The sequence below is a fragment of the Lactuca saligna genome, chromosome 4 (assembly GCF_052625555.1).
Source record: "Lactuca saligna cultivar CGN05327 chromosome 4, ASM5262555v1, whole genome shotgun sequence".
Lineage (NCBI taxonomy): Eukaryota > Viridiplantae > Streptophyta > Magnoliopsida > Asterales > Asteraceae > Lactuca > Lactuca saligna.
Window position 1 is genome coordinate 159,295,809 of NC_136420.1, and position 12,220 is coordinate 159,308,028.

General features: G+C 34.9%; 1 protein-coding gene across 1 annotated transcript; it reads right to left on the minus strand.

Annotated features, from left to right (window-relative positions):
- Window positions 1-5,501: 5,501 nt before the first annotated feature.
- Window positions 5,502-11,813, minus strand: MOS14 (ARM repeat superfamily protein). The gene is made up of 27 exons (XM_078991542.1): window positions 11,456-11,813; window positions 10,857-10,934; window positions 10,653-10,715; window positions 10,513-10,560; window positions 10,276-10,422; window positions 10,050-10,181; window positions 9,891-9,931; window positions 9,704-9,795; window positions 9,482-9,609; window positions 9,299-9,374; window positions 9,095-9,215; window positions 8,919-9,018; window positions 8,753-8,834; window positions 8,514-8,596; window positions 8,292-8,411; window positions 8,160-8,211; window positions 7,929-8,084; window positions 7,711-7,834; window positions 7,542-7,623; window positions 7,360-7,448; window positions 7,205-7,279; window positions 7,022-7,076; window positions 6,802-6,921; window positions 6,619-6,711; window positions 6,381-6,526; window positions 6,122-6,299; window positions 5,502-6,038 (listed from the first exon to the last, which is right to left on the minus strand). The coding sequence occupies exons 1-27, from the start codon at window positions 11,576-11,578 to the stop codon at window positions 5,757-5,759; spliced, it is 2,886 nt and encodes a 961-aa protein (XP_078847668.1). The 5' UTR covers window positions 11,579-11,813; the 3' UTR covers window positions 5,502-5,756.
- Window positions 11,814-12,220: the final 407 nt, after the last annotated feature.

Sequence of the window (12,220 nt, forward strand, 5' to 3'; positions counted from 1 at the left end):
TCTCATTTAGTCTATCCAATTGCATGGTGCCATGCAACCCAAATGGACCATGCCAGGTCGGGTCAAGTACATATCAGAAATAGTTATGGACTTAGACACCTTATCCAACAGCAATCACTAAAAGCAAAATGCAGAAACCTTATTTGTAATTTTAATGTTTAAAATATTAGTGTTGTGTTAACATGGAGGAATGATTGTGGATATGATCAACTACCCCTTGTTTGTCATACCCTACAACAACAACCATTCAACAAAAATAAATACGAAATTTAGTAAGAATTTTTCAGCCTTTAACATATGGTTAAAAAAACATAAAATTTAGTGATGGTAAATGGACATACATGTAAACCAAATAACTTTATGTTGTCTTCATTTTGGAGCTCACACATTCACCACTTATAGCAACAATAACCTTTGAAGGTGCACACAACTATTAGCACATGTTCCACCAACAGCATCTCCATCTACGATGCCAGTTTTCAGAACCTTTAAGGTGAAATCCACGAATAGTTAAAATAATGCTTGTAAGAAAGAGATATATAACAACCAAAGTCTATATAATAGTTAAAATAATTCGTTTAAGAAGAGAGATATAACAACCAAATTCTCATATAGACAGACAATTGGAAGATGAAAAACCAAACCACGTTAAACATGAAAGTGTAAGCTTACCAGTCTAATGATTTAGGCACATACATGTATTTCTATTGAATTGAGCCACTTCCTTCTTCAAACAACAGTACAAATTACAACAAATTTGCACCAGAAAAGGTTCAACATCTGTACTTCTCTGATCTCATTTTAGTCCATAGTTAATCAAACTTTTGAGAAAATGATAGACCAAATATTAAAAAAAACACATGCAAACATCATAACATCATTAAAAATAGATACACATCGACATATAGGAATACACACATATACACACGATTTAAATACAAATAGGCACCAATGCACACAAATACGCATAAGAACATACACACATATATAGAAGTATCCACATATACATATCACACATACAAATGGAAAAACAAACATACCTAGATATGGCCAAATTCCAGTTGCAAATCATCGGGATCCAATTCCAATTCCATAAGCATCATTTTTCCAGTGAGAAGAAGATGCAGATAGTCGATTTTGATTTCTGGTAAGCAGAAGAGGCGTATCAGAAGAAGATGGTTGATTTCGATGGTGGCAGGGTATTGGTTTTCTTGATCGAGAGAGAGAGAGAGAGAGAGAGAGTAAAATGGTGGGTTTTCTATGGTGGTGGTGGTGGCGGCTAAGAGGCAATTGCAAATCTGAGGTCCTAGTTGTTGGTGTATGTTGGTGGTTCAGAGGGAGCGGCAATTGGGTCTTGAACTTGTTCCCTGGAGGTAGATTACCAGTGGAGACAACGGTGTTTGGTGTTTGGGTTTTCTACTCTAGGCATGACCGATGTAGGTGGTAGAATGAATGGCGAAAAAGATTAACAGAGGTAGAGGTGGAGATACGAGTGGTGGAGATAGGAGTTAAATAGAGAACAATGGAAGTGGGGGAGGGTTATATAAACGGCCAACAGATATATAGCATTATAGGGCGGAAATAAGGGAGATATAAGGGAAAGGAAAGGTGGAGGGGAAAGGGTTCTAATGACGGTGGTTAGTGGTAGAAGGTGGAAGGAGGCATAATGACTATGTCGGAATTCCATAGTTAGGGTTTCTTTGACTGACAGAGAGATAGAGAGAAGAAACATGCGATGGAGACTGAGTGGTGGTGAATGGAATTTCTTTGTGATCGATCTAAGGGAGTAGATGCAAATATAAATCATATATAGGCTTGAGGGAGTGGCTCACCACCCTTCTCGCCTTTTAAGTGGCTATGAATGCTAGTACCACTCCTTTCAAGATGCTAAAAAAATTTTGCAATAATTCTCTCGCCATGTATATAGCGAGATGAGAGAAGAGAGAGAAATTTAGACAGTGAGTTTTTATTGGTTGAAACATTTTTTTTCTTATTTTTTATATATTTTTTTCTAAAATAAAACTCATTCAACTAACACGCCACCACTCCTTACATTTTGTAGTTTAAATGCTATCATTTTCTTCATCCTATGTGGCTTCAAAAAATTTGATGTGGCAACATGCTAAGCATGTTACCACTCCCTGCAGCCTTAGTGTTGACCTATTCAATCGGCTTGAAGATAAGGGATGACCAAGGAGTTTGTTCGGTTGTTTAATCGTTTATGACTTTTTCAATAGTTGACAAGATAAGATCTGATTCTTTTTGGAAAGCATAAAATGATTGTAAACAGTGCAATAAGGCTTGTACCTCTTAAAAATCAGCAAAATATGGTAAATGCTTTTTAAGGTATATATATATATATATATATATATATATATATATATATATATATATATATATATATATATATATATATATATATGAAAAACAATAATATCTAAAGCACTAGCAAATTAAGACTTCAAAGTTCTGTCTCAATATATTAATCATAACTATAAATATAAATATTTCCAACATTAAATGTGTGTTTATACTTGAATGTTGCATTCTTGTTCCATGCTCAATAATATAGAATGTTTTATATTGACGAGTTTTCGAGTCCATCTGGGTCTAAAACCTGAAACTGGTTCTAATTATCTATTATCGGTTCCAACTGGTTCTATACCCACTTTATACGGTCCGATACCCGGAACTGAACCGAAACTGGTTTCATTATATCGATCTGGTTATCGGGTCTTATATTTCGTCAATTCCATTTTCCGAGTTTTCGGGTCCGAGTCCAAATGGGTTGGGTTCGGACCCATTTTCATCCCTAACGGCCATCGCATCGTAACGAGTCATTGGTCACGTTGACCAAGTCCAGCCAAAACAATCGCGTTGCAACGCGTCACCATGTTGTGGGCCTTCCTTGGTTGCGTCTTGGTTTCGCTCACAAGTCATCTCCTTCATTAAGAGCTTAATCCTTACATATCAAAGCTCATAACTTCATATCTGGTTCTTCTTAATGACTTAATGGATAAAGTTTCCAACTTTATCTAATAAGACATCACTACAAAGCAATATCTTAAACCATAAGTCTAAAAAGCTCTTTAAAGGCAAGTCTTTGTACATAGGATCAAGAACATCCAAGCATCGACCTTTTCTCACTTAGAAGCAAGGTTTTGAAAAGCTCGTCATGGCTCTGTCATGGCACGCCATGGCTCCAAGGCTTGTATGTGCCGCCAAGCTTAACCAAAATGCCGGCTTGACTAATATATGTGTATGAAAATGAATAATAGTATAAAGGGTAAATTACACGAATCGTCCCTCGTCCAGGTGCCAAAAAGCACGTTTAGTCCCTATTTTCAAAAATTAACTCGAACCGTCCCTGTATAATAATTTTTTCACTCGGATCGTCCCTGTGGACATAAAATGACATTTTTACCCTTAATAAATTCTTTTTTAATTTTTCATATGTATTTATCATTTTTAGATTTAGAAAAAAAAGAAAAAAAAAACAAAATACCCTACCAATCAACCCACCTGTCCCGGCTCCCCCTTCCCATTCGTTTTTCCCCCTTTTCTTTCTACATCATTGAAATCAGGTCTCCAGATGAAGACCACCATCCACCACTCCATCTCTGCTTCTCCGTTCGCCGCCTGTCCACCACCGTCTAAGATCTGCACACCATTCACGAAGTCGCCGACAACCATGAAGTTGTCGGAAACCACAACCACACATCTCTTCTATTTCTTTCTCTACCACCATTGTAGCAACCATCATCGCCTACATCTGTGTTCGAAACCACCACCTCCATCTGCGCACAACGATCACCGCCTTCTCCCTCACCCTCGCCTGGCAAAAACAGAAGAATGGATCTACTTTTTTGTTCGCCTCTATCTCCATTTGAAACCCTACAGCGGAGGTACATTCCGTCGGAGTAATATGAGAGGGTTCCGTGTTGAATCAAACTCGGCAAAGTTTCAACCTTAAAGAAATCGAGTCTGCCATTACTCACATCTTTGGAAAAAAATCAAATCTAACACCACCTGGAGTGTAGATCTGCGAACAGGTGGTGATGGTTGGTGTTTCCGCCTCTCTTCCTTCGGCTGGTGTTTCTACAAGGCTTGGTGGTCGACGGTGGTGGCTTAAGGAACCTTGGGAAGAAGGGGGATAAGGGTTTATCAACGATGCTTTTGAAAGAAAAAAAAAAGTGGTAGTCAACTGTGGTGTGTGGTGGTCCGGCGGTGGTCAATGGTGGTGCTCAGTTGTCCGGTGGTGGTGATGATTTTGCTTTAGGGGAAAGTGGGTTTAGAAGGGAAGGGGTTAGATAAGGTGGGAGGGATGAAGTTTTTATTTTATTTTGTATATTGTTATTAATTGTAAGAAAAATAAAATAAATCAAAAATTAAATAAAAAGGGCAAAATAGTCATTTCATGTCTCGTAAGGGATGAAATGTGTAAATTTAAACTAACGAGGGATGACATGTGCAACTTTTAACCAAATGAAGGACGATCCGAGTTAATTTTTGAAAATAGGGACTGAATGTGCTTTTTGGCACATGGACGAGGGACGATTCGTGTAATTTACCCTAGTATAAAATACCTATAAAAATATGAATTATATACAAAATTGCGGCCTTAAGTCACGTCTTACAAACAACATGGCTCGCCAAGGCTCGGAAAAGCTTGAGGCTTGACATTGCCACCAAGTCACGCTTTACGTTATTTAGACATTGCTTAGAAGTCCATTGACCACATGAGTGTGATATTAAGCTCTAGAGTTCCTCAAACTCCAAGATCATCTATGAAAGGGACCAAAACCAACCAAAAGAGTATGCTTGGATCTAAAAAGAACAAATGTAATCCAAAGCATAAGCTCCAAAACTAAGCAAACAAGCTCATAACCATGGATGGATGATGAAGAGAATGACCTAAACCTGGAGTTAAAGCCTTTAAATATAAGAGAAACCCTGAATTTCATGGGTTTGGACTGCAACAACCACCATATCGTGTTACGTCTTCACCACATCATGGTCACCAACCAGACGCGATTCTCATTTAAGTGACATGGTCACATCGTGGCCAACAACCTGCCACGATGTGGCATAAGGTTTTTCCCAAAACCTTATCTTTGGAATCCTTAAGTCTTTAATCGATCGAATTGGAAAAAATGAGTTCCATGATAACCGGCTAATGAAAGGTAAACCAAATAAATGTTTTAAATGAAAAAATCAATGCAAATGTAAGGCATTAATGGACATAAAAAACGAACTTTGGGTAAAACCGACAAAAAATTGCAAACTTGAGGGCTTTCATGGCCTTTTCCCTTAGTCCAAACCCAAACTAAAAAGGTAATGTATTTTTATACCAATACCAACAATATTCTTGCACTTTCAACCTATAAAACCTTCGAGTCATCGCCACGAGTTTCATCATCAACAATGACAAATCATACAAAAGAATACCTTGAAGCATGATCTTAACTATCGACATAACTTTTAGAACAAAAACATTGAAATAAACACCAAAACGATTCAAATTTCCATGACATTCTCAAAAGATATATGGATTGATTTTTCATACAAAGAAAATTGCAAGCGATAACACCTCAACCAAAATTTCAGGGAAAACAATTCCAACAAACCTTTTTTCCTGCATATCTTAATCACAACTTACAACAATTATACATCACACCCCCAATCCAATCCCTATAACCCATAAAATTTAGGCACAAAAAATGACCTTTTTTCCCAATTCCCATGATATCTGTATCCTATGATGACACATAAGCCAGATTCAACTCAAGCGGCCTCAAAGCTTCCTGAACAATCTCTTGCACTGTGCGATTCCGTCTGCAGACCTCAGACAACTCTTCAATCGGAATCGTCAATCCCTTGATGTCAACACCCGATGCAGCATCAGACAACGCCTGCACAAATCTTGACTTTTCCATATCTGTTGCAGCAGAAACCGGAATCAAACACACACTCTCTTTGGCCCACTCCAAAGCTTTTGACCCATATGCCCTCGATAACGCCAGCAGAGCATATGCCACCTGTCACAAACCAAAGGGCATTAATGGTAATATTAATATCGCTTGAAGGGTTAATCAAAATAAACAGTGTCTTACTGTCTTACAGTTTCTAATCTTGAACTTGGGAGGGCCCCGGTTGCAGCAGCAACCAAGATTCTTGTAATGCTGGCACCTCGTGGGACAATTACATTGTCCCTCATGGGAACAAATTGTTGCCCTTGACTTGATTTTCCAAGGTCAAATATGTCCGATAAGAAGCTTAGTATAGAATTTGATGCCTCCCTGAAAAAATATTGTAAATATTGAAGGTTTAAAGTTGTAATAGAAGGAAATGAAAGGTGGTTGGTGTTTTTTGTATTTAACCTGTGTTGAACTGTGATTCCGATCATTGAGCATTCCACCAATGATGGGAATACAGGAGATGGAAACAGCAAATGAGGGCAATAGCGAATGCATCTTGAAGCCAACAAGAAACAATCATCGGCTATATCTGGTCTGGATGTGAAATCCTACAAATTCAATACTTGTTATTAAAAAGTAAAAACAAATATTTAATGAAAAGGAAATTAAAGATTTGGTTTTAGAAGAGGAGAAACCGAACCTGGATTTTTGTAAGCAAACAAGCTGTGTTGCTAAACAGAGATTCAATCAATACTTTTAAGTAATCCGCACAAGAAGGATCAGATCCAAATATCTGCATCATAAATAATATGATGAATGAATGAATCTCAAATAGTTTGTTCTTTTCATTGATTGATAAAGGTTGAAACTTTTTTTTTTTGACCTTTATAACTTCACTAGAGAGATATAAGAAACAGGGTTGGTGGTGTTGTTTGTATAGCCCTTGTATTTCCTCAAGCATTGCTCCAATTGTCACTCCCATAAACCTCTTTGATGTTCTCACCTTAAAAAAAAAAACAAACATTTAATTTTGCAAATAATTAATTAGCAACACAAAAAAAGTATATATAACTTATAAAAAAAACATATAGGCTTGAACTTACAGCATGTTTACATGCCCTACAGAGTGATTCCATTGTCCTCATATCCCAAGCACGACTGCATTATTTTTCAGAAAAAAAGACTTAGATGCAGAATTAGCAACCTAATTTTATTTATTTATTGGTATACTTTAAAAAAATTACTCAATTATAAATTTATAGCAATGAAATTTGCTTTATACTTACATATCAAAGATGGCTTTGAAAAGTGGCCAAAGTCTTTGAATTGCATCCGCAACAGCTTCCGGATTATTTACATATCTGCACATAAATTCATTATTTAAAAAAAAAATAAGATACACTTATATATAAAAGAATTTAAAAAAAATAGTTTTTGATACCTAAATATATTTGCAAGCCGATCAATATGAACAGTGATTTCACGAGCAGGTTTTTGACCCAAAACCAGAGGACCCTGATTGATCACTTCCTACTCATCATACAAAATAATTCAGCAATGGCATAATCGTAATTATCTTTCTTTTCTTTTTATGTTCATTAGATAGCCATTGACTAGTCAAACCTGTAAAGATGCAACTGCAGGTATGCAAAGAGCCTCAAGGGCTTTCTTAGCCTGATCAGGAGGAAGCTCTGTAATAACTATACTGCAATTAAAGATTTATGAGATTTTTTTTTTCTTTTTCTTTTTCTTTTTCATTTAAATTAATTAAGATTTTGTATTGTAGTGAGACCTTAAGGCTTCAACCAAATGCAATGAATCTTGAGCTGCAACTTTAAAAGAACCTTCACCAGTCATTGCCCTTTGGTATATCTGGAAAAGACCATCTAAAGATCCACACAGCTTTTTCCCACAATCTAAAAAATAATAATATGAATCTTTTAAATCTTTAATTTAAAACTACATTCCTATAAAATGAAGAAAGATTACAAATTTACAAATTTACAATACCATCACATATGTGTCTGAAAGCCAATGCAGCAGCTGCTGCAGACTCTTCAGACATACTCATGCCACTGACAAGAATATCAATGACTGAGGGCAAAAAAGACAATCCATTTGGTGCAGCATCAATCCACTTGGAATAAGCTCCAACTGTCAAACATACTGGAAAACAAAGGGTAGTTTTTTTTAAAAAAAATAATGAAATATTAATTTATGAAAAAAGAAAATGTATATAACCTGTTTGAAGTAATAGTGATTGATGAGGAAGTTTCGGAAGCAAAGACATAATCTGTTTAAACCAATAAAAACAATAAAATTAAATGGTCAAAGTCAAAGTCAACGGAAGGTCAAAGAAGATGTAACTTATACCTGAGGCATCACTTCTGCTTCAATGAAGGGGACAAGATCTGATATGGCTCTGATGCAATATAATGCAGCCTCTGAAGGTCTCCAATCCATCATATCACCATTTTGGTGTCCACTTAGAGCCTGAAAATTGTGAAATGAAATGACACATTTAATGATTTGATATAACTTATGTTTATAAATAATATAACATGATAAATTTGATAAAATGAAGTAATTATGTACCTCAACAAGCTTCATGTATAGAATTCTAAGTGTGGCTTCACCTCCTAAAACTAATGCTGCATCAATTAAGACATCTGCAACAGCTAGAAATATAATATAGTATGTCAGCACATTACAATAACAAAATTTTAAAAGGGTATTCTTCAAAAGTTCATTTTTAAACTATTATAATAAGTTAGAGTGTATTATGAATGATGATATGGAAAGAAAGAACAAATAATTAGAAGGAAACTAAATACCATATCTTGTCTGTTTGAAATCCTTTTGGTCTTCTTTTGAAAGCTGAGAGTAATCCTGAGGATACTGAACTTTGCAACTAACCTGTGAGCAACAAAATACAAATGACATTTATGTCCTTGGTTGTGTAAATGCATCAAAAACAAAGATTTTACTACAATAACTCACCATGGATACAAGTGATTCATATGATGAACGAAAAACCTGCACACGTCTATTTCTCTCTGCTTCAATTAATGATTCATTGCCAAGTGATAAATAGGATTCTCTGCAAAATAATAACAATTATTGTATCAAATAATTGGTTTTTATAAAATATAAACTAAAAGAACTAAACCACTCACCTCTCTATCAAGCAAATTTGAAGATTGTGCCAAAAGTTAAATGTCATGGAAGCAATATCATATTCTGGATGTGCAGCAACTTCAAGTAATGCATGAACAATCATCATTGATTCATCAGAACCTGTAGAAAAAACTAATAGTTTAGAAGTAGAAAATTATTTAATACTTTTTGCAACAAAAAAAAAAAACTGTGAATTTGCATACCAGTTGCTATTAATTCAACATAGGAATCACCCATATCAGCAAATAATCGAGCAATGGCCTTAACATCTTCCTCATCCTGAAATCAGATGTATCTCTTTTGTTTATAAAAGCAGGAAGCTTTTGAAAAGATCCATCAACTTGTATGTCTTAAATTGAAACTGAAAAGAGTTTGGAAAAAATTACCTTTGAAGAATCTCTAAGTTGTGGCTTCAGATTCATAACTTGTGGCACAATAACTTGAATTAAGGGCATATGAACAGAAAACCCCTCTATGTTTCTTGCAGATGTGTAATGTATCAATTCAGAAATCACTGCATATAGGCAACAGTGAACAATGATATTTATTACATTCTAAATTAATAACTGATCACAATAAATAATATATAATATATATTAGTATATTACCATTTACAGCTGCCTCTGAAAGCACATCAGAAGTTAAGCTAGAGAGAGCTGTTAACACCAATGGATGTGTAGCAAGAACAGATGCAGGTATCCTATAAGCAACAAAAAACATCAAGTAGTAATTCATTCAATAGCACCAAAGATTTCAAAAAAAAAAAGAAAAAAGAAAATAGATAAGGAAATATACCTATGTCTTAGTCGAAGCCAAGATGCAAAAGCCTCAAGAGCCTGAATGTAAGAAAGTCATAGAAGAAAGTGGAATATTGAGAAGAAAACTTTATATCTTATAAGAAAACAGAATTAATTTGTTATTGCTAAAAAGAAAAAGAAATAGAAAAAAACTCACCTGTTCTTTTAATTCTGGAATATTTAAACATGCAGTCAAAATCCCAAGAGCAACATCCATTGTAGAGGCAAGTTCATTTTCAAATTTTCTTCGCCTTTCAGGACGTGCAGCTATTTTGTAATTAAAAACTTCCTGTTTTAAAGCATAATAGATTATTTATATACACATTAGCAACTCCATAAACCAATTTAATATTAATATATAAGTTTATGGTGAATTATAAAACCTCAGGTAAGACTCTGAGTAGCTCTAGAAAACTTGGAACAATATCAGGATTTGAATTCATCTCATCTCTAAGCCAATTCATTATGCCACCATCTCCCCAATCTTCAGCAGGAACTTGAACAGCTAATGCAGCAACAGCAAGACTAATCTATATATAACAAAATCCTTTTCATATTCACAAAATCCATTTGTTTACAACTTAAACACATCTGTTGATCAAACAAGTTTTAGATAGTACCTGAGTTCTAACTTTTGGTGGGCCCTTGTGAAATGTTTTCAACAAGTTCTGCAGTTAAAAGTTAAAACTCCAGCTGTCAAACTCAAACACCAGATTCGATAGATATAAAAGAGTACAATTGTTTGATGATATTCACTTACATTTAAAGAATCGCGTAGTGAACGAAATGCTTCAGAAGGCAATTCTTCAAAATCTCTTTGCACCTGTTACATGATATGGATTAAAGTAAATAGCTATGTCATATGATGTTATTGTTAAGTTAATTGAAACTGTTATGTTGTGATGCATAAAGTTGAAAGAATACCTTGCTTGATTGAAAGGTAAAGAAGGATGAATGAAATTACCTTACTTCTGAGAGTTTGTGAGCAGAAAATTAGAGTCTCCACATTGCTACTAGCATCGTGAAGCAAATTATCAGACACCTAGAGAAAATTTAACATATGTTAACTTATTTAATTGATCTTTAATGAATACATTAGAATCAGATAAAAACAAATTTTGATAACAGCTCAAGTGGGTGATGTACGCTAATCAATCCTCATTTATTGATAGTATGAGATAGCTGGTTCCATAGACATAAAAGTTTTTAGCAACAGCATAAAGCTTGCAAGTTACAGATTCTCCTTTATATGGGTTGAATTCCATAAAGATAAGGAATTGCCAAGTTCTAGCACCCATATTTGGTTATGCTGGATGATTTGTCTAGAATCCTAGGCGAATCAAAACCTATTCACAATTAAATCGAGAAACTTGCAAATTAACTACACTTTCACTCCGATGGATGAACAAAACCTACATGATTATGTAGAAAGAGCAAAAACTGATTACCCAATACAATTTAGTACCGATTTAGGGAGTTCAAATATCGAATTGATTACGCGGACTATATGAGTACGGATTGAAGTAACATGATTTGAACTCAATCAGTAGTTAAATAACGAACCTGCCAAGCATCGATTGTCCGTTGGAACTCTTGAAGCCATTGATCGGCTTGAGAGCGAACGGCATCATCTGGGTGATGATAGAGTGCGTTCAATGCTTCTTTGACAATATTTTCGAGGGCCATGAATCGCGAAATCGAGGGTGTGGGCGTTCCAAGAAATTGAAATCCAGATGCAGGGTTTTATTTGTGTATCTTAATAGTAATGATTTGGAGATGTGTATGCGTGTGTAATGTATATTTTTGTGATGATGTTTTGGAGGTTTTTGGCGCCCGTGGGTCGAGCTTTCAAGGGTTCTTGCGATTTGGGGTGGTTCGTATTGGAAGAAATGAGTAATTATCAGCCGTCTGATAGATCTCATCATCTCTGTGTTTCTTTCATTCCGTCTTTGACAATCGGTCAATCGTCAAGTTCAAATTTTCTTACACTTCCGGTCCTTCCTTTCCATAAGAATTTGGAAAAAAAAAACTTAAAACTTACCCAAATCCTTAAATAAATGTAAATTGATTTTTTATGACTTTGAGTTATGGTCTTTGTAAATTAATGTTATGATGTATCCCTTTTAATTTGCAGTAAATACAAATAATTATAGATTTGGATTCTATAGTTTTTAACTTGCATTAATTTAAAAAAAAAATTGTGTTTTAGTTTTTAATAGAGTAAACTATAAAGTTAGTCCTAGGATTTATATATATGCACTTTTAATATAACTTTTTAATTTTTAACATGATTTATCTTTATGGTTTCCAAAATTTCATATTTGGTTC

Excerpts from the sequence above, each read along its gene's own strand:
- MOS14 (XM_078991542.1), bottom strand. The coding sequence starts at position 11,578 with ATGGCCCTCGAAAATATTGTCAAAGAAGCATTGAACGCACTCTATCAT. Across the intron at positions 9,375-9,481 it reads AACTTAGAGATTCTTCAAAG|GATGAGGAAGATGTTAAGGC; the intron begins GTAATTTTTTCC and ends ATCTGATTTCAG. Across the intron at positions 6,527-6,618 it reads GTTTGCTTACAAAAATCCAG|GATTTCACATCCAGACCAGA; the intron begins GTTCGGTTTCTC and ends TTGAATTTGTAG.